Source organism: Molothrus ater, chromosome 15 (genome assembly GCF_012460135.2).
Source record: "Molothrus ater isolate BHLD 08-10-18 breed brown headed cowbird chromosome 15, BPBGC_Mater_1.1, whole genome shotgun sequence".
Lineage (NCBI taxonomy): Eukaryota > Metazoa > Chordata > Aves > Passeriformes > Icteridae > Molothrus > Molothrus ater.
The window spans coordinates 18,369,398-18,388,730 of record NC_050492.2 but is presented as its reverse complement, the minus strand read 5'-3'; the positions used below and the strand labels follow the sequence as shown (position 1 = coordinate 18,388,730).

General features: G+C 51.4%; 1 protein-coding gene across 2 annotated transcripts in view; it reads left to right on the top strand.

Annotated features, from left to right (window-relative positions):
• Positions 1-18,094, top strand: part of DPYSL3 (dihydropyrimidinase like 3) — a 28,418-nt gene extending 10,324 nt beyond the window's left edge. For both annotated transcript variants that reach the window (XM_036391586.1, XM_036391587.2), the window contains exons 2-14: positions 3,573-3,661; positions 5,936-6,120; positions 7,127-7,291; positions 7,481-7,542; positions 7,952-8,032; positions 9,112-9,180; positions 11,608-11,728; positions 12,415-12,571; positions 14,820-14,961; positions 15,308-15,478; positions 16,066-16,245; positions 16,777-16,939; positions 17,403-18,094. In XM_036391586.1, coding sequence (XP_036247479.1) covers positions 3,573-3,661; positions 5,936-6,120; positions 7,127-7,291; positions 7,481-7,542; positions 7,952-8,032; positions 9,112-9,180; positions 11,608-11,728; positions 12,415-12,571; positions 14,820-14,961; positions 15,308-15,478; positions 16,066-16,245; positions 16,777-16,939; positions 17,403-17,491 — 1,674 coding nt within the window. In that variant the 3' untranslated portion in view covers positions 17,492-18,094. The remainder of the gene's footprint in view (positions 1-3,572; positions 3,662-5,935; positions 6,121-7,126; positions 7,292-7,480; positions 7,543-7,951; positions 8,033-9,111; positions 9,181-11,607; positions 11,729-12,414; positions 12,572-14,819; positions 14,962-15,307; positions 15,479-16,065; positions 16,246-16,776; positions 16,940-17,402) is intronic.
• The last annotated feature ends 1,239 nt before the right edge of the window (positions 18,095-19,333 follow it).

Sequence of the window (19,333 nt, the reverse complement as noted above, 5' to 3'; positions counted from 1 at the left end):
GAAAAAGCAGTAAAACCATACACCTGCTTCTGTGCTCCCCTAATTATGCCCTTGTGCTTTGTAAATGAGGTGAGCACTGTTCTTGGCTGGGTTCAGCAGCCTTCTGGAAGTGCTGCCTGCCTTTTTTTCTGCAGCATCACTCTGAAGACCACCTGATACTTTGGGATCTCAACATGACCAGATGATGCTTAAGGGCATCAGGAGCAGAGTGTGGGCATGAGGGAATGGATAATGGGTTTGAAAGCTTGATCCCAAATGCAAACAGGCAGAGAGACAGGGAGAGTTCTGCATAAAGGCTTACCAGCATGGAGAGGTGTTGAGGGCTGGTGGCGAGTCCGGCAGATTTTGGCAGAGCTGTGCTGGAGGGAAAGCTCCAGGCTTGGCCTCGTAGGCATCTCTTGTGCCTGAAGGCACCAGAAGGCACCACACTGGTGGCAGAGGAGCTGTCACTGGCTGCTTTGGAGGCAGTGTCAGCAGTGAGGTCAGGCCAAGGGGCCTGGCAGGTCAGTGCCAGCGTGAGGCAGGGCTGTGTACAGCCACAGCATCTCGTGCTCACGGCTGCTTTGGTGCCCTGTGCCCAAAGGCTGTGCTGGCACTGGCTGCTCCCTCCCTGGCCAGGCCCCATGGCTCCTGCTGCAGGAGGGCTTTTCCCTCTGCTCAGAGGCTGATGACACAGCCTGACACTGGCTGGCAGGAGCTGTGGTGGGTGTACAGAGCACAGTGAGCCCTGATATGGGAACAGTGCATTTATTGTGGTCTGGGGCTGCTCTGCTAGCATGCACTGAAGAAGCCTGGCTATTAAGTCAGACTCATTTCCTCATAACTGCTTCATTCTCTTCCTTTCTTCTTTCCCTGCCTCTTGTCACCTGGGTGCACTCCTGAACAGTGCCAGAGCCTGTAGGCATGTCATTTGGATTTTCTTCATTCAATTTAGTTGCCTTTTTTTCTTTGCAGTCAGTGGTTGGTGCTGGTGCAGTCCCTTTGCTGTCGGATGGGCACGGTGGGTTCTAGCAGTGCCTGATCTCCTGAATGGATGCCTTGTTTGTGCCTCAGCCACTGTGGATCTCTCAATTTTGTGTACTGACAGTTAGCACTGAGCAGCCCTTCACATCTACTGCAGAATGACCTCTTGTGAGTGTGGAGCAGGCATATTTCTTGAGCTCATATTAACCCTTTATTCAGTAATTGTCAATGGGACAGTCTCCTGCACCTGTGCTGCCTCTGCCTGACTCCCTTGGCTTCCTCCAGTCTGATGTTCAGGGAAGGGCAGGCCAGCATCAGTATTTGCTGATGTTCCCGCACTCTAGTGAGAACCAGCTCCAGGAATTCAAGAAAGCAAGTTGGAGAGGGCAAGACAAAAAAAATGGAGGGCTGTTAGTGCATTTGGGCAGGGAGATTTTTTTTGTTATCGTGTGTGTGCTCAGGGCCCTCAGCCCCAAAGCTGAGCATCGCCCAGTGTGTGCCCCATGGGCAGAGGCGTAGCACAGCTGTGCTCTGGCCCAAGCACCTGGGGCTGCCAAGCCAGTGCATACCAGCTGTCCTTGTGCCCCAGCTGCTCCCGAGACGCGTCTGTGCTGCCCAGGGAGACCTGGCTGTGGTCCCCAGGTCGCTGGTCAGGATCAGGATCTCTGCGTGCTCATGGAGTGCAGGATGTCGAGGGAGCTGTGCATGGCGGGCTGTGACGTGCCCTTGCTTCCAGGCCCCCCTTAGCGCAGTTTGGGCACGCCTGTGCCCGATGTGTTGTTACTGGGGTCGGGGAAGAAGCGGGGCTGCCCGCGGGTCTGCTTGTTGGAGAGGACGGTGAGTGGCAGGGGAAGCGGAGCAGCTCGGCGGAGCTCTTTCCCTGGTGGGAGGAGAGGCTCCCTTGGGCTGTGCTGGCGGGGAGGGTAAGAGCCCCCTCGCCGGGTGCCAGCCGTGTGCGGCCGCTCCCCGGCCCTGTGCGGGGGCTGCGCTGCGGCGGCTGAGCAGGCGCCGGCATTCCCCTCCTTTCCCCACCCAGTTCCTTTGTCTCCGCTGCGTGTGCATGAGATTGCTGTGAAAACGCACGCGGGGCTCTGGGCTTTGGCTACTGCCGGGATGCAGGAGTATTCTTTGCGTCCTTCTGTTGACAGAGGGATGCAAATTCCCACTATGGTGGTGATACTTAAGAAATGGCCCCAGGGGTGGTGGGTGGAGAGCAAACCCATTTCCCTGCGGAGCAATTAACCATGCCACAGCGTCACAGGGTGAGGCTGGCATGTGAGCCCTGCTGAAGGCTCTGGTCGGCTCTTGTCCAGGCTCAGACTGTGGAAAGGGAGCGTATTTACGTGCCAAAACCTGGGCTGTGAGCAGCAGGGGTAACAGAGAGGAACAGTAAGGTGTCATTAAGAGCTGAAGAGTTGTTGGAGGTGTTTTAAGCAGTCAGGTAGACAACATGTTCTCTGGCACAGCAGTTAGCCAATGTCACCTGAATCCGCGGCAGGCATATGTGAGATCAGGTGGTTTGCCCCTCTACTTCCTGCAGCTGCTTGTGCAGACTTGTGCAGGTAGAGGAAGGTAGGAGAGCAGGACCTCAGCCATCCCAGTTCCTCTGGACAGGGTCTGTTTCCCACAGGACAGTGCCCATCCTCTCCCATCAGTGTATGCTGAGTTGTCTGGTCCAAAAGTGTAAATGCAGGAAGAGCATAAGGACAATTCTGGTTGGGGCGTTCCTCTGGCGTCTGGCTGTGCTCCTTTGGAGAAGGCTGCTGGCCATTTTGGTCAATAGAAAGGAGAACAGAAGAGGTGGTAAATCATGAGATTGGAGTGCAGTCTAGTGCCTTCTGGTTTTTGTATAGACCTGTGAAATGCCTCAGAAGCATTACCCCAAGCACAGCAGGAGAGTGACAGATTAACAGCTGGTTGCCTGTCCTGTTGGTGGTTTTTGCAAGGTGGTAACAGAGGAGAGAGTAACTTGTCTTCTTTAATGCAACTTACTTTACAGGGTGTCATTAGAGACATGCCCTTAGTACAAACTTGCTCTAAATGCTGATGTGTGGCTCATGCTGGCTGCCAAGTAATGTGCGTAATGTCCCAGCGTAGGAAGCTTTTGACTTCTCTCTATATTTTAGGGAAGCATATTTGCTGTGTCCCCAGTGACTCTCCCCTGTGCTCAGTCTGCCTCGGCGGTGTTTCTGGCAGCCCTTCTCCCACTTAGAAACATCTGTAGGAGTACGACATTTTCAATCCTTGCTCTTGTAGTGTTGTTTGGAGTGTTGACACAGGTCCAGTGACCCTTCTGCAGCATCAGTGGTTGAGGTGAGCAGTGGGAGAGCACCTGTACAGCGTGCTGAGAATCATAAAATCATAATATATTAAGGGGTTGGAATGGACCTTAAAAGATCATGTAGTCCAAACCCCCTCTAGTGGGACACTTCCCACTAGATCAGGTTGCTCAAGGACTAAACCAACCCGTCTTTGAATACCACCAGCATTGGGGCATCCATAACCTCCCTGGGCAGCCTGTTCTAGTGTCTAACCACCCTCTCAGTCAAAAGTGAATGAAGCATGTGTGGTATGTGCTACTGACAGCTGCTGTGCTGTTCCCTTTTCAGAGTGATCGTCTCCTTATTAAAGGAGGGCGAATAGTCAATGATGACCAGTCATTCTATGCTGACATTTACGTGGAGGATGGCCTCATAAAGTAAGTATTTGATTTCTATTATCTTCATCTCCTTTTATACCGGCTTCAGGTTGAGTGGTTATTGGCATTTTGGGGGTGTGGTATGTGCCCAACTTGCCAAGCAGTAAAACCTGATAACCCTCTCTATTCAGAGGCTCAACTCTCTGCAGTGTGTGTAAGCACATACGTGATTGTCTCACGTGTTCTCAGAGGAGCTCCAGCGACTGAATTGCAGTCAGGCTTGTGGGATTGTGATACTGCGTCCATTGTACAGCAAAGTTGTTTCTGATTGCACGAGAACACGGTTTATCTTTGACTTCTCTTTTGCCCTGTGTTAACTGTATTAGCATGAATGACCCCACACAGGATCCTGTTTGTTAGTGCTTACAAGGATAGTGCTGTGCTGCAAGTCATCTGCATCCTTGAGATTTCCAGGAATTGCAGGGAAACCTCTGGGTTCCCCTGGCTTCTCCGTGTATGTCTCAGAGCTGCAGGAATAGCTCAGTTGTTTAAAGTTTGCCATTCAAAATTGGCAAAGGAATTGTGCTGGGGCCAGCTCCACACTGAGTGAAGTGAAAGAGCCATGATAGTTTATAGCCCTGAGATTTGAAAAGGCATTGCTTGCTCTATGGTAACAGTTATATATATCCAGCCTTACCAGGGTGGTAGATGCTAAATATCCAGCAGCAGATAAATACTTCAAGAAGTGTGATTGTATTTTTATCTGGTGGACAAGACCATTTGTGATTGACAAGTGCTTGTACACAGGCAGGGATCAGAGCCAGCTTCTGGTGTTGCTGTGGTGCATGCTTTCTGACTATTCATGGGCAAATCACCGAGCCTCATCTGCAGCCTGGAGGCCACAGAATTTCACTGTCTTGGGAGCTAAATGCTCTTACAAGTGAATTCTGCGAAGAATACAGTAAGCAATTAAAAACCTTTAGTGATGGATTCATCTCCATAAAAGCAATAGGAAGAGCTGCTGATTTATTGCTGTGAGGACAGTAAAGTGAGCAGTTCTGTCCACAGAATTTTTGTTACACTAGGGAAAAAACCTGCAAAGTGACTCAGCTTGAATGAAATGCAAAAATGGAATTTGTTTCTCATTTTTACCTCCCCAGTGTGCCAAGGAAATCAGAAATTTTCCACTAAAACCAACCTACCTTTAATCTTGATTTATCAAGGAGCACTGAGAAAGGCTTGATGAAAGTAGGATTTCTGAAGGAAGATATTTGAAGGCTGAGTTGAACATATGGACACATAAAGGGGTTGAGGGAACAGGGGCTGAAAAAGGGAATGTTGAGGTTCAGGTAACTTGGCCTGCAGGAGGGCTGGATACGTCAAGTTGTGCTCGAACAGGACAGGATCCAGAGCACTGTAGTTGTGTATTAGGTTACTAGCGCATTTATGCTGGAACTCTCTAGATTTCCTGTTTTCAGAAGACACTTTTAGGTACTTGTGATTTTAGCTGCCTTAACTACAGTGAGGCCCTGCTGATAGCAAAGCTGTTCTTCAGGGTTGCAGAAGAAACAAGGTGAGAGGGGGGGACCGTGCACTTCTTGGGAAGATGGTGAGCCCAGAGCTTGCAGGTTGTGCCATGAGCCCAGCAGGCTGCAGCCAGTCTAGCTGGGCACTTGCTGAGCTATTTCCCAGCTCCCAGGAGTCCCTTCACTCTTGGGACTTCGTGCTGTGAGCAGCATTACAAGTCCCTGATAAGCCCTGAGCTGGTCTAGCAGCTGTGGCATTACAGTGGAAATCATCTTTATCTGTAAGTAAGCTCAGACTTGATCCTTACTTAAGGTGGGCAGAAGGATGGGAGACAGGAAAGATTAGGGGTGTAGCTCACTTGGAAGCAGGGCTGGTGTTGGGTTTTGTGAGCATGCACCCTGGGTGAGCAGTTAGAGCTGCTATGCTGAAATGCGTGCCGCAGCCTGTTTCCTGAGCCTGAATGGGATGAGGTGTCCTAGGCAGGTTCTCGCCACGCACTGCAGAGATCACCATGAGACCATACTCCCCAGCTACCCCAACCCAGTGTGTGCCCCAGGCAGCAGGTGCCATCCGAGTCACCCGCAGAACAGCTGGACAGATGGCACAGCATAGGTGTAAGCAAGCCAGACAATCCCGAATGTTGCTGCAGAGTGGAGTGAGCCTGGGTCTGGGAGCAAGACAGAGTGGGGTGTTCCTGTTGGCAGGGAGCTGCCCTGGCACTCCCTGTTCGGAGGTTAAGGGAGCTGTTCAGAGGTTAAGTTGTGGCAGGTTTTCCTCTGTGACAGTATCTTGGTGTGATCTTATCAGGCAGATCGGAGACAACCTGATTGTTCCTGGAGGGGTCAAAACCATAGAAGCCAATGGGAAGATGGTGATCCCTGGAGGAATTGATGTCCACACTCGCCTGCAGATGCCATACAAGGGAATGACCTCTGTGGATGATTTCTTCCAAGGAACAAAAGCAGCTCTGGCTGGTGGAACCACCATGATTAGTAAGTGCAGTAGGCATGGCCTGTGCATGACACCTCCCAGTATTCCTGCAAGATCACCCAGTTCTTTATTTTTTGATGTACTTTTCTCAGTCTTCTGTGTTTTCAAAGCCCATGACAGTGTGTTCATATTTTCTGTGATCTCTGTCAATGCAGTCTAGGGAGTAAGGATTGGGATGAATCTTTTGATCTTCAGTAATGATGAAATGATAGGACAGGAGAGGTGCATAGGACCCCTTGGCCTTGGAGATCCTGTGTTCTGCAGTGCTTGTCTGCAGCCACTCTTGCCTCTGGGAGCCTCAAAAAGGAGCAATGGCATAACTTCTCTGTTAAATAACAGTAGGGCAGCATGGTGCTCAGATAGCTCTGAGCAGAGGAACAGAGCAGTGTGTTGGCATCCCACACTGCTCAAAAATAAACAGCGCTAATGAAAAAGGAGAGGGAATTCTGAGGTCCTTTCCTGGAGGATGCTATGGCTGTGCACTGGTTTGAGGTCCAGGTGTTGTCCTGTGCAGTGGTTACAGTTGTGTGCACTGCAGGGTTTCTTGGGATGCAGGAGCAAGTGTTGATCCTTCCAATAAAGGGCTGAGTTCCTTGTCCTCCCCCCCACCATTTTTCCTTCCTCTATGGCAAAAACAAAAATGTTTTATGAAATGGTCTGTGGCGAAGTGTGGGGATTCCATGCTGTGCAATTAAAGGTGCATTAATGTTGCAGTGTGGCAGGAGGCTGTGTGCTAATGGGTTGGGATAGGGGATGGGGAAAGACAAGGCTCTTCAGCTTTCAGACAATTTCTCCGCAGAAGCATGTAAAAACCCCTGATCCTATGCCAGGGGCCATTAAACAAAGGCTCTGTGCACTTCCCTGCCAATAAATGCACTTGAGGAGGCAGGCATGTTGTGAAGGCGAACTGCCCTGAAGCGGTTGAAGAGGCCGGCCTGGGGCGGTGAGCTGCCAGGCCACGGGGGAATGGGAGCCCTTGGCCAGCCCTTGCTCTGCTGTGCCCTGCAGTGGATCACGTGGTGCCAGAGCCGGAGTCCAGCCTGGCCGAGGCGCTGGAGCGGTGGCGGGAGTGGGCTGATGGCAAGGCCTGCTGCGACTACGCCCTGCACGTGGACATCCCTCGCTGGAGCGACCACGTCCGGCAGGAGCTGCACACCGTGGTCCAGGAGAAAGGTTTGTGTCTTGTGGCTCCCTGCCTGGCCTTGGCCAGCCCTGTCCCCTGGCCAGGGAGGGCAAGAGGTGGCTGCGCTGTTGGGTGCCTGCAGAGTTTTGTGCCCCACAGGGCGGCTGGTGGGGAGGGTGGCCAGAGCAGGCAGCCTAACCTACCCAGCTCACCTCTCTCTCCTCTCTGCCCTGCCCCAGGTGTTAACTCCTTCATGGTGTATATGGCCTACAAGGATTTGTACCAGATGTCCAACACTGAGGTGAGACCCCCCTGCACTGCCATGGTTGTGTTGATTCAAGGAGCGGTGCAGGGTGACAGCCATGGCGGGCGTGGGGCAGCTCATAAGGCTGGTACCTATTGCCCCTGGGCAGTCCTTGCTGCTGCTCACCTCTACCCTGGCTGCCTGTGCAGGGCTGCTCCAGGCTGTGCTGTGGGCTGGCTGGGCTCCTGCACTGCAGGTGGAGGCACAGGTCGAGTGTGGAGATCACCAAGAACATCTGCTGGTGACTGCGTTCTTCAGAGAGCTGGTCCCTGCACAGCCAGAGCTCTGCCTGGCATGGCTACACTGGGTCCTGCTGCTTGCCAGGGCTATGGGTGGAAGGGCCATGAGGGGTGCCAGGGCTGTGGGCAGCCTGCTCACTAATAATTTCTTCTTGTCTCTCTTTTAGCTGTATGAGATTTTCAGCTGCCTGGCAGAGCTGGGTGCCATAGCTCAAGTTCATGCAGAAAACGGGGATATAGTTGCACAGGTAACTAACTACTTCTGGTATACAAGAACTAAAAATCTGTATCAGGCAGATTTGGTGTGGGGCATTAGTAAAATGGCTCTGAAGCTGGACATCTTGTGCAAGGTGATATCTTTGCTGTTCAGCAGCAATATCAAAGTTAGCAAGATTTTTTGTTGTGAATACCGTGTGCATAAGCGAATGTGAAATAGTGCATTAGCAATTACCTAAATGGAAGTGAGTGTCCATCAAGTAGGATATGTTTGCTGTAGCTGCCTTCAGTGAGGAGAGGCAGAGACCTTTGCCTTGCACATAACAAACCAGGAGAGGTAAAGTCCATTGAGAACTGCCTTGGCAAGAGAGATTTTCTCCCTGTAAGCAAACAGGTAGCTAATGAAGCTGAATTTACAAGGCAGATGTTCTGAGGGACATGGTTGAGTGATCAAGTGGGTAGTGTGTATTGGCCTGCTGTGCTGTAATTGGTGCTGGGTGACAGAAGGTCCAAATGTTTTCAATTCTCATTAAGACGCAGAAGACATTGCTCAGTTAAGCTCTACAACTATTTGTTTTTTTCTCTCTCTTGTTCTTGGGAGTTGAAGGAGCATGAACCAAGAGGTCATTCTTTGAGCATCTTTTCAGACTACAAGAATTAGTTCTTGTTTGGACTTTTTAGAGCTGCAGTGCACAGTTGGATGGCTCCTTCCCATGAGAACCGAGTGGTCAGAGGAATTGTATTTGCCAGAGCTTATCTCTATTTTAGCACCTGCCTAATCATAAAATGCCCCAAAATTACTAATTAGTAGCACTTCACAGACCTGGGAACTGGAGAGGATTGGGAGTTTTGTAGGCCTGTTTTGTTGCCACATTGTTCTTGTTTCACTGAAGTGGTTTAACTCAGTGCCTGCCCTCCCACTGCCCCATGTTCCCTTCTTCTCTTTCAAATCCCTTGAGGGTACAGCAGCCTCTCCCCATGCTTGGTGGTCCCACAGGACATAGGGTGTTGATGGTCCTGAGGGAAGGGCTTGACACAGAAGGGATCTGCTTTTTTTGTGGTTGATATCGTTTCAGTCCTGTAATATCCCTCTGTTCTTCTGATGTCCTAGGAACAAGCCAGGATGTTGGAGATGGGAATAACAGGCCCTGAAGGCCATGTGCTGAGCAGACCTGAGGAGGTAAGATGCAGAGCACAGCTCAGCCTTGCTTCACTGAAGAGTTTTCCCAGTCACAGTAGGGCTCAGTGTGTTCAATGGGGCCAAGCAAGCATCAGGGCAGGGGAGAGTGTGTGTACATCCAGCGGTATCCATTTTTACAGGCACTGCTGTCTTTTTCATCAGCAGCCCAGGAAAGAGCAAGATGCATGTTTGTGACAGACATTTCTTAGTTGTGCTTGAGTTGCCCAGCAGAGACAGAAGCCCTTGTTCTGAGTCTCACAGAGAGGAATCAATCAACCAAAGTGTCTGTATGGCTGTAGCAGTCTTTGAGGCTGCTTTGGCGGCATTTGTCTTATATAGGTGACTCCACAGGTGTGAGAAGCCTAAGAAGAATCTACTGACAAGTTTTAGAATTCACTGTTCACATCTAAGTGCTGACAGATTCCAGCCTTTTCCTCCTTTATATCTGCTTAGTCTCTAAATTGTGCTTCAGAAGCAGACAGATGAAGCCATTGTTTGAAGGAGTGGGAGGGAAAGAGAAGGGGAATTCTCTGGTTACAATTCATTGTCAGAACACTAATGAGATTACTTCTAATTTTAGCTTGTATAGATTTTTCTGTTTGGTCCATTAATATGAGTTGAGTCTAATTTTAGATAGGTTCCCTTCACATAACTCCCCGCTGAGAGGTGCTTTGACTTCCCACAGCACGTGAAAGAAGAAAACAATAGGAATTTGGTACAGTAGCAAAGTTGAGCAGGGAAGAACAGGGAGAGATTTGTACTTCAGGTCCTTCTGAAATAAAATCAGTTGGCTTAAATTAAAAGTGTAGGAAGTTGGCTGTATTTGGGCTGGTAACAACATAAATGGCCTAGTGTAACAATAGTACTTACTCTCTTTGAAATGCAAGAGTATAAAGCATTTTCCTGTACAGGGAAGAGTATCAGTGTCAAACACAGTGGCTCAGAGTCCCTCTTATTTTTATGATTCCAACCTGTTGCCACTAGTTGGCAAGCTGAAGTGCAATTACGGGAAGCTGTGGTTGTGCCCAGATTTGAGAACTGTCCTGTTACCATAAGCAGTGCAGATCTCATCCAAAGCCAATAAAACATTGTTAGGTGTTTGATCTTGAAATGCCATTAAAGTATAAGGCAAGTGAGAACAGTGCAAGGCTGTAGATATTATGCATTCAGCCAAATTCAGATCTCATTGCCTTTGAAAATAAACAGTGTCTTTCTTCCAGAACATACTCTTCCTTGGAAAATATTAGGCGGAGCACAAATGACCCTGCTACTGCATAAAACCTGCAGACAGATGGCAAAGCATTAGGAGAATGCTCTGTGGCTGTTCTCTGTCCTGGAGGGACCTCAGTGGGGGTTAAAGGCATGTTCTTCTGTCAGGTGATGGTGGTGACTTGGTAGGGCAGAATGATGCAGCTCCAGATGGTAACCTGCTCTGAGGGTATGCAGTGATGGCTGTTTGCTCCTGTCCACATGTTAAACCCCATCAACTACTACAGCCCTAAGTATGGTGATAAAAAATCACTTCTTGCTTAAATTTCTGTTTAAAGAGTCTTTAAGAAGAGAAAAACCTCTTTTCACTGTACAGCAAATAGATCTGCAGAAGTATGAGAGAAGTGCATGTGTGTCTGGATGCAGTGCTCTGCTTCTGTGCCCTGGGACGTTGCAGCTGGCATGGTCCCAGGCATTGCCCTGGGGGCTGGATAATTGTGTCTTTTTAAGGCTTCTGTTTTGAACTTTCTCAAGCCAACACTTGAAGCCAGATGGAGCTAACACTTGGAGAACTCGGGCTGGCGGCTGAGCACAGGCTGATGTAATGGTCCAAAGATATCCCTCCTGGTGGAAATCTACCCTCCACTAACAGCAGGACAGTAAGATGGGGCGGCTGTCAGCAGGCTGGGGCAAGCAGAAGCTGCACTACAGGATGGCCAGGCCTCAAACACAAATTGCCTGCCAGCGTGCAGCCCTCTGCACCCTGCCATGGGGGTGACAGGGGACATCTGGTTAAACCTGCTGCAGCTGTAGGACAGCCTGGTGCAGGGGAGTGCTCTGAAAGGGTGGACCTTGCCACTGCCTGGCAGCAGCCTGCAAGCTGGGCTGGGCAGCAGTCCCTGGGCTCCTTGGACTGTCGTGAGAGCTGGAACCAGGCAGTGGAAAAAACAGCAGATGCAGCTCTGCTGGCCCCTGAGCAGGGTTCAGACGGTGCTCCTGTGCCAGGCATTGTGCTGCTGTAGCCTGCCTTTGGGCCAGGCCCTGGGGAGATGGAAACTTCCCCCCTCAGGTCTCCCTGATGGAACTGCCCTGGGGGAGTCAAGGGTAAAAGCGAGGGCACAGGGTGTCCGCAGCAATCAGTGATGTGTTGGGAGTAACAGGGCCTTGTCCCTGCCCAGCCAGTGCTCCTCTGCAGCTGTGTGCCATCCTCTTTTCCAGCTGGAAGCAGAAGCTGTCTTCCGGGCCATCACTATTGCCAGCCAGACCAACTGCCCTCTCTACGTGACTAAAGTGATGAGTAAAAGTGCAGCTGACCTCATCTCACAAGCCCGAAAAAAAGGTGAGTGGCAGCTGGTGCTAGACTCAGCCCTGCTGCTGCCACCAGGATGCTGGATTATGTGGTCCTCATGTCCTCGTGGTTGTTTTGCCAAGATCAGCACCGTGCTTCAAGTGCTGTCTAGCGCTTCCCCTTCTGCTAGGGAGCAGTTAGCTTAGGAGTTTGCCTGACTTGTGAAGGGCAGGGTGACACTGCAGTAGGCCACATGGAGACACCTCCTGTTGACAGTCAGGTGACATCAATATGTGGGGCACAGGTAGGAGCACTGTTTTAAACACCACAGTTTGTCTGCAGCTGTGAAGGGCTCAATGAAGATACTTGCTCAGTGCATGTGGGTTGAGCTGCTGTGTATAGCTCTGGCCTCCCTTTGAAATGCTCGCCCCTTGGAAGTGCTTGGGTGCCTTTTCGGGTGGCTGGGAGCTCCATTTGTCAGTGGTGCTGGAGCACAGAGATGCCCCACAAGTGCAGGCATGTGCACGGCTCTATTCAGTGGGCTCTGTGCCCCTGCCCCTGGAGGTGTGAAGGGGGATTCTGGTGCATGAAGGATTTGTGCCCTTGAGCAGGAGGACCCTATAGTGATGGCGTGGGTCTGGGTATTCTCAGGACATTGCAGGCTGTTGGTAGTGCTGTGGAGCAGAGAATGCCACCAGGCTCCACCTAAACACTGTTCTTTCTGTGCCCTTCTGCAGGCATTGTGGTGTTTGGTGAGCCCGTCACGGCCAGTCTGGGGACTGATGGAACACACTACTGGAGCAAGAACTGGGCAAAGGCTGCAGCATTTGTGGTCTCTCCGCCACTGAGCCCAGACCCAACCACTCCTGACTACCTTAACTCCCTCCTGGCCAGGTGAGTGACAGCTCTGCTGGGGGTACTGCTAGGAGAAAGTGGACTCTGGATAGGGAAGAAAGAGGTTAGTCCAGCCTGAACCACTTCACTGTAGGTATGTAATTAACTGAGCAGTGAAATGGCTCTGACTCCAAGCCATGTTGGTTTGTCCTCAAGAGTGGAGGGAGGACATGTTAAGCTTAACATCACTAATGAGAAAAATACCAGTAGTCATGAACCATTTTAAAAGCCCTGAGGAAGACAGAGAAATGAGGACAAGCTAAAACAGACTTGTCAACGGAAGGATTCACCGAGCTGGAGAAGTGGGGAATGGATGCTTGAATTGGGATGCTGCACCAGCATGGAGAGCATTACAGGTTAGACAGGCTGCTAGGAACCCCAGTCAAATACAAAGCAGATATATTCACACACCTATACAGCTGAGCAGCAGCAGAGCCTGCAGAGTGCAGGAGACCTTCAGGAGCAGCTCCTGCACATCTGGCTGGGATGGCAGGTTGTTTTTTCATCCTGAATGCAAGAGGGTAAAGAAAGGATTTTGTGAAAACAAAGACAAACCAAAAAAGCACTTAAGCAATTTGCAATGACCTTTCACAGTTACACTCCATTCTCTCACTGGCAAGGCCAGCGCAGCAGCTGAGGACACTGAATGTTTCTGCCCTGTCTGTGTGCCATGTGTCCATCCCCCTCCACTCTCAGCCCATGTTTGTACATCAGTTGTGCGTGTGCTGCCTGATCTGTTAGCCAGGGGAATGGCTGACACCGAGAGGGCTGTAAATGGAAATGTCCTTTGAGGTAATGCTGGAAACAATTCTACCAAGATGAACAAGGGATGAGGAGTCACTAAGAGGTGTCTCCAGCAGGGCATGTTAGGATAAGCCTGGGTTGTGCCAGAGTGGAGATGGTGTGTCTGGGTGTAAGAGAAGTGCCAGTGCATTTGAAGTCTGAGTATGCAGTTTACTCTGCATTTTCCATGAGGTGTTCATTTGTCAATGAACAAGAGACGCCTCAGTGCATACTGGATGTATTATATAGGTGCAGGTCTTCACAAGTGGCAAGGAAATGTGAGCCCAGCTCCTGAACTGGTTTTCTACTCCTTACCTTCCACTTCCAATGTAGCCCAGAACTCAAAGAAGACACAAGCAATTCTTGGTCCCTGCAGCTCATAGGTGTCTGTCCTGACACCTCTGCCATACCGTTTTCTGTGAGGCTGCAGCAGGAGGAGAGACTGTGAGGTTCCAGCTGGGCTGGATGGCTTGTTTGTCTCCAGCAGGAAGCATGTTGTCTCATCATTCTGGGCCTCTGTCTGTACAGATCATCAGACATATGGCAGAAATGGTCAGAGGAAGGTGGAGATTACCAGTGGATTAGAGCAGATTTGCAGCCTCAAGGAGAGTCACTGTCTGCACTGTTGAGGTGCTTGAGCCCCCTTGCCTCATGCAGGCAGTGCTGGGAGCTGGCCTGCCTTGGTCTGCTTCCTTTTGCCTGGCAGCAATGACTTTCCAATTACTGCCTGTCCAATGTTACCTGAGGACCGAGCAGCAGCTGGATGACTTCAGGGAGCCATGGACAGCTGCTTGCCCTGCCTTGTCTGTGGGCAGCTCACTCGTCTTCCTCATACCCTGACCCATCCCACTCCTAGGGATCTCCTCCGTCCAGGTACCCCTTTGGGCAGAGGGTGGCGAGGCCTCAGTGAAGCAGAGAGCTGCTTCTGGGCACTCCCAACTCCCTCCATCCCACTGCAGCAGGCTTTCATAGGGTGGGGGAGGACTGTGCTAGCCCTCAGCATGCAGGAGCTGTCAGTGCACAATGCAAGGGCTGGCTTGTGCAACTGGGAGACAGCCCTGGAGCAGGGAGGCCTCTTCCTCCTTGTGTGGCACAAGGGTTCTCTCAAGCAGACCTGACAAACTGCCAGAAATGGAGTCCAGTAGGAAAGGACATCTTCTGGCCTGACAAAAGACCACCATGTTCCCTAGGACCTGAGCTGTTGGCTTTTCCTTTGTGCAGGATGCTGTCCATGCTCGGGTGGGTGGCACAGCATGGCAGAGGACTCTTGCCCCCATGTGACACAGCTGCCCCAGGGGCTGGGTCAGGTGGAAGTCTTCAGGCTGAGGGACTGTGGAAATGAGGGTGCAGAGTAAAAAAACTGAGCTGGGGGCTGCTTGTGGCCAGAGGAAATCCATATCTGTCATGTCTCTGTTGCTGTCTGACTGCAAACGACTGACAGTGGGTTTGTTCCACCCCTCTGCAGTGGTGATCTGCAGGTGTCAGGAAGCGCCCACTGTACCTTCAGCACTGCGCAGAAAGCCATTGGGAAAGACAACTTCACAGCAATCCCAGAAGGAACCAATGGCATAGAGGAACGAATGTCTGTCATCTGGGACAAGGCCGTGGTGAGAGTCCAACCAGGGAAGGGGCAGAGTGGGAAGAGGTGGTTGCCATCTCACACACCCATGCTGCTGCCCCATAGAGCTGGGCACCCAGCTTGTTCCCTCTCTGGTTTTGAGAGTCAAATCAAGCTGGGGCAGGAGAGGTGGCTGTTGCAGGCTTGGGGTGAACATCCAGAAGCTGTAACTGTGCCCCCAGTTCTTGGTCTGTCTGGCGCTAGCTAGTAAGATCAGCCTCAGAAGCTTGGGCCCAGCCAGCCAGCGCCTTGTGTGGGAGTGAGGAAGGTGCTTCCCAGGGCTCTTACTCACCCTTTCCCCATAGATGGACTTAGTTCTCTTTGTGTGTGTGCAGGCCACTGGAAAGATGGATGAAAACCAGTTTGTGGCTGTGACAAGCACTAATGCTGCCAAAATCTTCAACCTGTATCCACGAAAAGGGAGAATAGCAGTGGGCTCGGACAGCGATCTGGTTATATGGGATCCTGATGCAGTAAAAATCATCACAGCAAAAACCCATCAGTCTGTAAGTCCTCTGCTCTTCTGTGTGAACGCTGGAGGGTGGCGGGTGAGTAGTTTTGTGGCCTGGCTGCTGGGAGCCTGGTACTGTCCTGCTTGGCTCTGAGGAGGAGGGACTGAGCCCAGGCTCTAGGCAGTGCCTGTTGTGACTAGGGATTGAATGTCCATGAGCCCTAGGCACATGGGGCTTTTTTCCCCCTGCTTGAGTATTCTTCTCCTGACCCTGGCCTATGCAGGTGGAAAGACACACATTTCTCCTTACCTTGGTTCCTCTTCCAGGACAAATACTTTTCCTGGCATTGCCACAGTGCTTTGTTTGTGCCTTACCTCAAGCCTAGGTCCTGCTTTGTCTGCTCTGGGAGTTCTTCCTCATGCTGAGCTTCAAACCAGCAGGTCCTGGTTCATGTTGGGGATTCTGGTGGGCTTTTACTGTGATGGGCTAGTGAGCTACAGGAGGCCTCTGAGCATGCAAGGCTTTAGGGGTGTCTTCTGCCTGCATTGGTGACTCCAGCAGTGAGGTGTGGGGACTGACCCACCCTGAGTGGGCAGGCAGTGCTCTTGTCCCTCTTGACCATCATCCTGGGGTTGCTGCAGGTGGCTGAATACAACATCTTTGAGGGGATGGAGCTCCGTGGGGCCCCACTGGTTGTCATATGCCAGGGGAAGATCATGCTGGAGGATGGCAACCTGCATGTGACCCAGGGGACTGGACGATTCCTGCCCAGCAGCCCTTTCCCTGACTACGTCTACAAGCGCATCAAAGCCAGGAGGAAGGTGAGGAGGTGGGGATGCCAGGAGACAGAGTTGGGTTATTGGTAGCCCAAATTGCTCTTATTAACTGGTTGGTTTTCATTTGCTGTTCTTGCTGGACCCTGTAAGCAGTGCTGCAAATTCCTGGTGTATTTTGAATATACAAAATAGCTGAGGCTTGGTTAGGGAGCCCTTTGTGCTAGTGATGTGCCATGGTGGAGACAGATGCTCCTTAAGGTTAGCAGTGGTAATGTCTCTCTTCATCCTATGCTGCTGCAGCAGGAGTCTGGAGGGAAACACTGTTTAAAATGAAGAGATTGGCCAAAATTGCCTTCTCCTCCCTGATTTGTGCAGCATAAATCCCATCTGGGGGATAGCCTCTTGCACTGGCTCTGCACACCTTACAGGGCAGTGGGGCTGTGCCAGCCCTCAGTGCTGCAGGCCTATAGCAATGTGACATCCTTCTGCAGGGGGACTAAGGAGCGGGTGGATGGCTGGAGCTTGACGTTCCCTGGGCTCAGAAAAGTGTCATTGTCCTCTTCTCTCTGGTGACAGATGGCAGAGGTGCATGCTGTGCCCCGGGGCTTGTACGACGGACCCGTGTTTGACCTGACCACCACCCCCAAGGGGGGCACCCCTGCGGGGTCAACTAGGGGGTCCCCCACACGGCAGACACCGCCCGTCAGGAATCTCCATCAGTCTGGATTCAGCCTGTCAGGTGAGTACGTGTTGTGGGTGGGCTGGGAGAGGGCAGAGCCACTGGCCATATGTCCCTGTCCCTGGCCTGGGGCAAGGGGGCAGTTAGAGGTGGCCTGCGGCAAGGTAAGCACAAGAGTGGATCATGGCAGGGCAAGATCCCGTGTGTCCCTTAAAGGGCATGGCTGGAGCTGCACCTTGCAGGAGTAGCCAGTCAGACTGCTTGGAGGCCACCGTGGCCGTGGAGACCAGCACAGCATCCGATGCTGTTCCTGCTGTGTGGGTCTGTTCACAAAGAATCTGCAGAGACTTTAAAGCCACTGCGGCTCTGAGTTGCTGCTGGAGTTGGAGAGGGAGCAGGTTGCAGTAGATAGCCTCTGGAGGGCCTTGGCAGGACTCCAGGCTGCCTGACTGCTCAGTCTGTGAAGAAGATGCTCTTAACTTTACTTTCCCCGTTCCCTTTGTACTGTCTCATCCTATCCCAGGTACCCAGGTTGATGAAGGCATGCGCTCAGCAAGCAAGCGCATTGTCGCGCCCCCGGGAGGCCGCTCCAACATCACCTCCCTGAGCTAAATGTCCCGGCTGAGGAGGAAACAAAACCCCTGTTCAAGCAAAGGAGGAAAAATGGTACATTGGTGTTGAAGAATGAAAAGAAATAAACCTGTTCTGAAGAATCAATAAGCCTCAAGCCTTATGTTTCACAAATGCTACTTGCTACCTAGCTTTAAAGATGTTGCTTCATTTTGTTTTTGCATAGCCTTAAAGTTCTGTTGTTGTTACTGTTGTGGGTTTGGTTGGGTTGTGTTTTGCTCTTCCTCTCTGTATGCATGCTGCTCGGACAGGTTGCTCGGTTCAATGTTATTGGTGTTGAACGTGTGTGGGATGCCGTGGTGTGGGACAGTGGGAATGGCCCACAGGGCGACCCGGCCAGGCAGGTGAGGGGGCAGGGTCTGGCCGGAGGCAGGATGTCAGATGGGGAGGGCAGGTGCACTGAGCTCGTAGGGAGAGGTGGGTCTGTCACATTCATCTCCTTCATCTCCACCCAATGCTCTGGCGTTCCATCATGAGGCCTGTGGGGGAGCTCGAATCATCTCTGTAACAGCTGTCACAGCACCTTGTGTAAGGAGTTTTACTACTTTGTACACTTTATTAAAAAAACAGTTGTTCCTTCAAACAGCTCGTGTTGTCGGTTGGCTCTTCTCTTCCTCGGGCCCCTGCTGCTTGGCAGGGGCAGTGCCCAGCTGCCCCCGCAGGGAAGTGGGCTCGGGCAGCAGAGGGGTTTGGGTGGTGCTGGGGCTGGAGGGGGCTGCAGCAACAGACTATCGGGGCTACAGCATGCAGTGCTCGCTGCTACACCTGCCAGGTGTTGGTGTAGCTTCTCAGGCAAAGGTAAAGGTATTGGCAGAACAGCACAATGCAAGTATTTCTAACAGCTGTTCAGTTTGTCCGTGCAGTCTCTGAGCCTGGCCTGGCCACCATGGGCTGTGACTGTCTGGCAAGAGCTGTGCCTGTCTTCTGTGTGTTGACAGGGACCAGCTCCACATGGCACTGCCTGGGCACGGCTTTGGGGTCATCCTGGCCAGACAGCCTTGGAGGCTGTTTTCTGTGGACTCCTGTCAGTGAAATGCTCCCCTTCCATCAGGCATTGTCTGAATGAAAGGCACTGTCCTTTAAAGCTTGCAAAGCATGTAAAAAAAAGTGATTGTTGTTTAAAGACTACAAAATTAAGGGTCAGTTTCAGCTATGCTAAACAAATAACACTTTTTTCCCCTCTTCTTTAGTATTTGACCTTGAAATATTTTTTTTACATGTCTGCAACTCAGGCAGGGCAAGCTGTCTCTGCCGCAGTCCTTAAGGGGCCAGGCCATAATAGGTGTGCCAGGGTAGGGAAGGCTGTGCTAAGTTGTGAAGTTCTTCCATCAAGTAATTTAGGCTTTTTCCTGTTGCCTGGTAGAGATTAAGCTGAGACTATGCCTCTGTGTACAGAGGAAGAGGGGAAGAGAGAGATGGTTGTGGAAATCTTTAAATTTCTACCTTTTAAAATTTTTAAATATGCAATGTTCTTTCCATTTAAGGACTTCAGTTGTGTTGGGGCTTTTCTGACCAGCCAGTGGAGAGGTATTTCTGCAGCAGCCGATTTTTCCCTAGGGAGGAGCAGAGCTGGGATTTCAGATAAATACACTTATGGTATGTGAACCTCTGCCTGCACCAGAGCAAGGCAGCGATGGCGATGTGCTGTGCAGGAGACAGGGACAGCTGTCAGCACAGTCTTGCCTGGTGCCAGACCTGCTGCAGGACTGGGCAGAGAGCAGAGGATCCATGGAGAACGCTGGAGGTGCTCTGGATAGCCTTCCTGGGAGTGATGAGTCCAAGGCAGAGAGACAGGAGTCCCCACCCCACTGTGAAGTCCTGCTG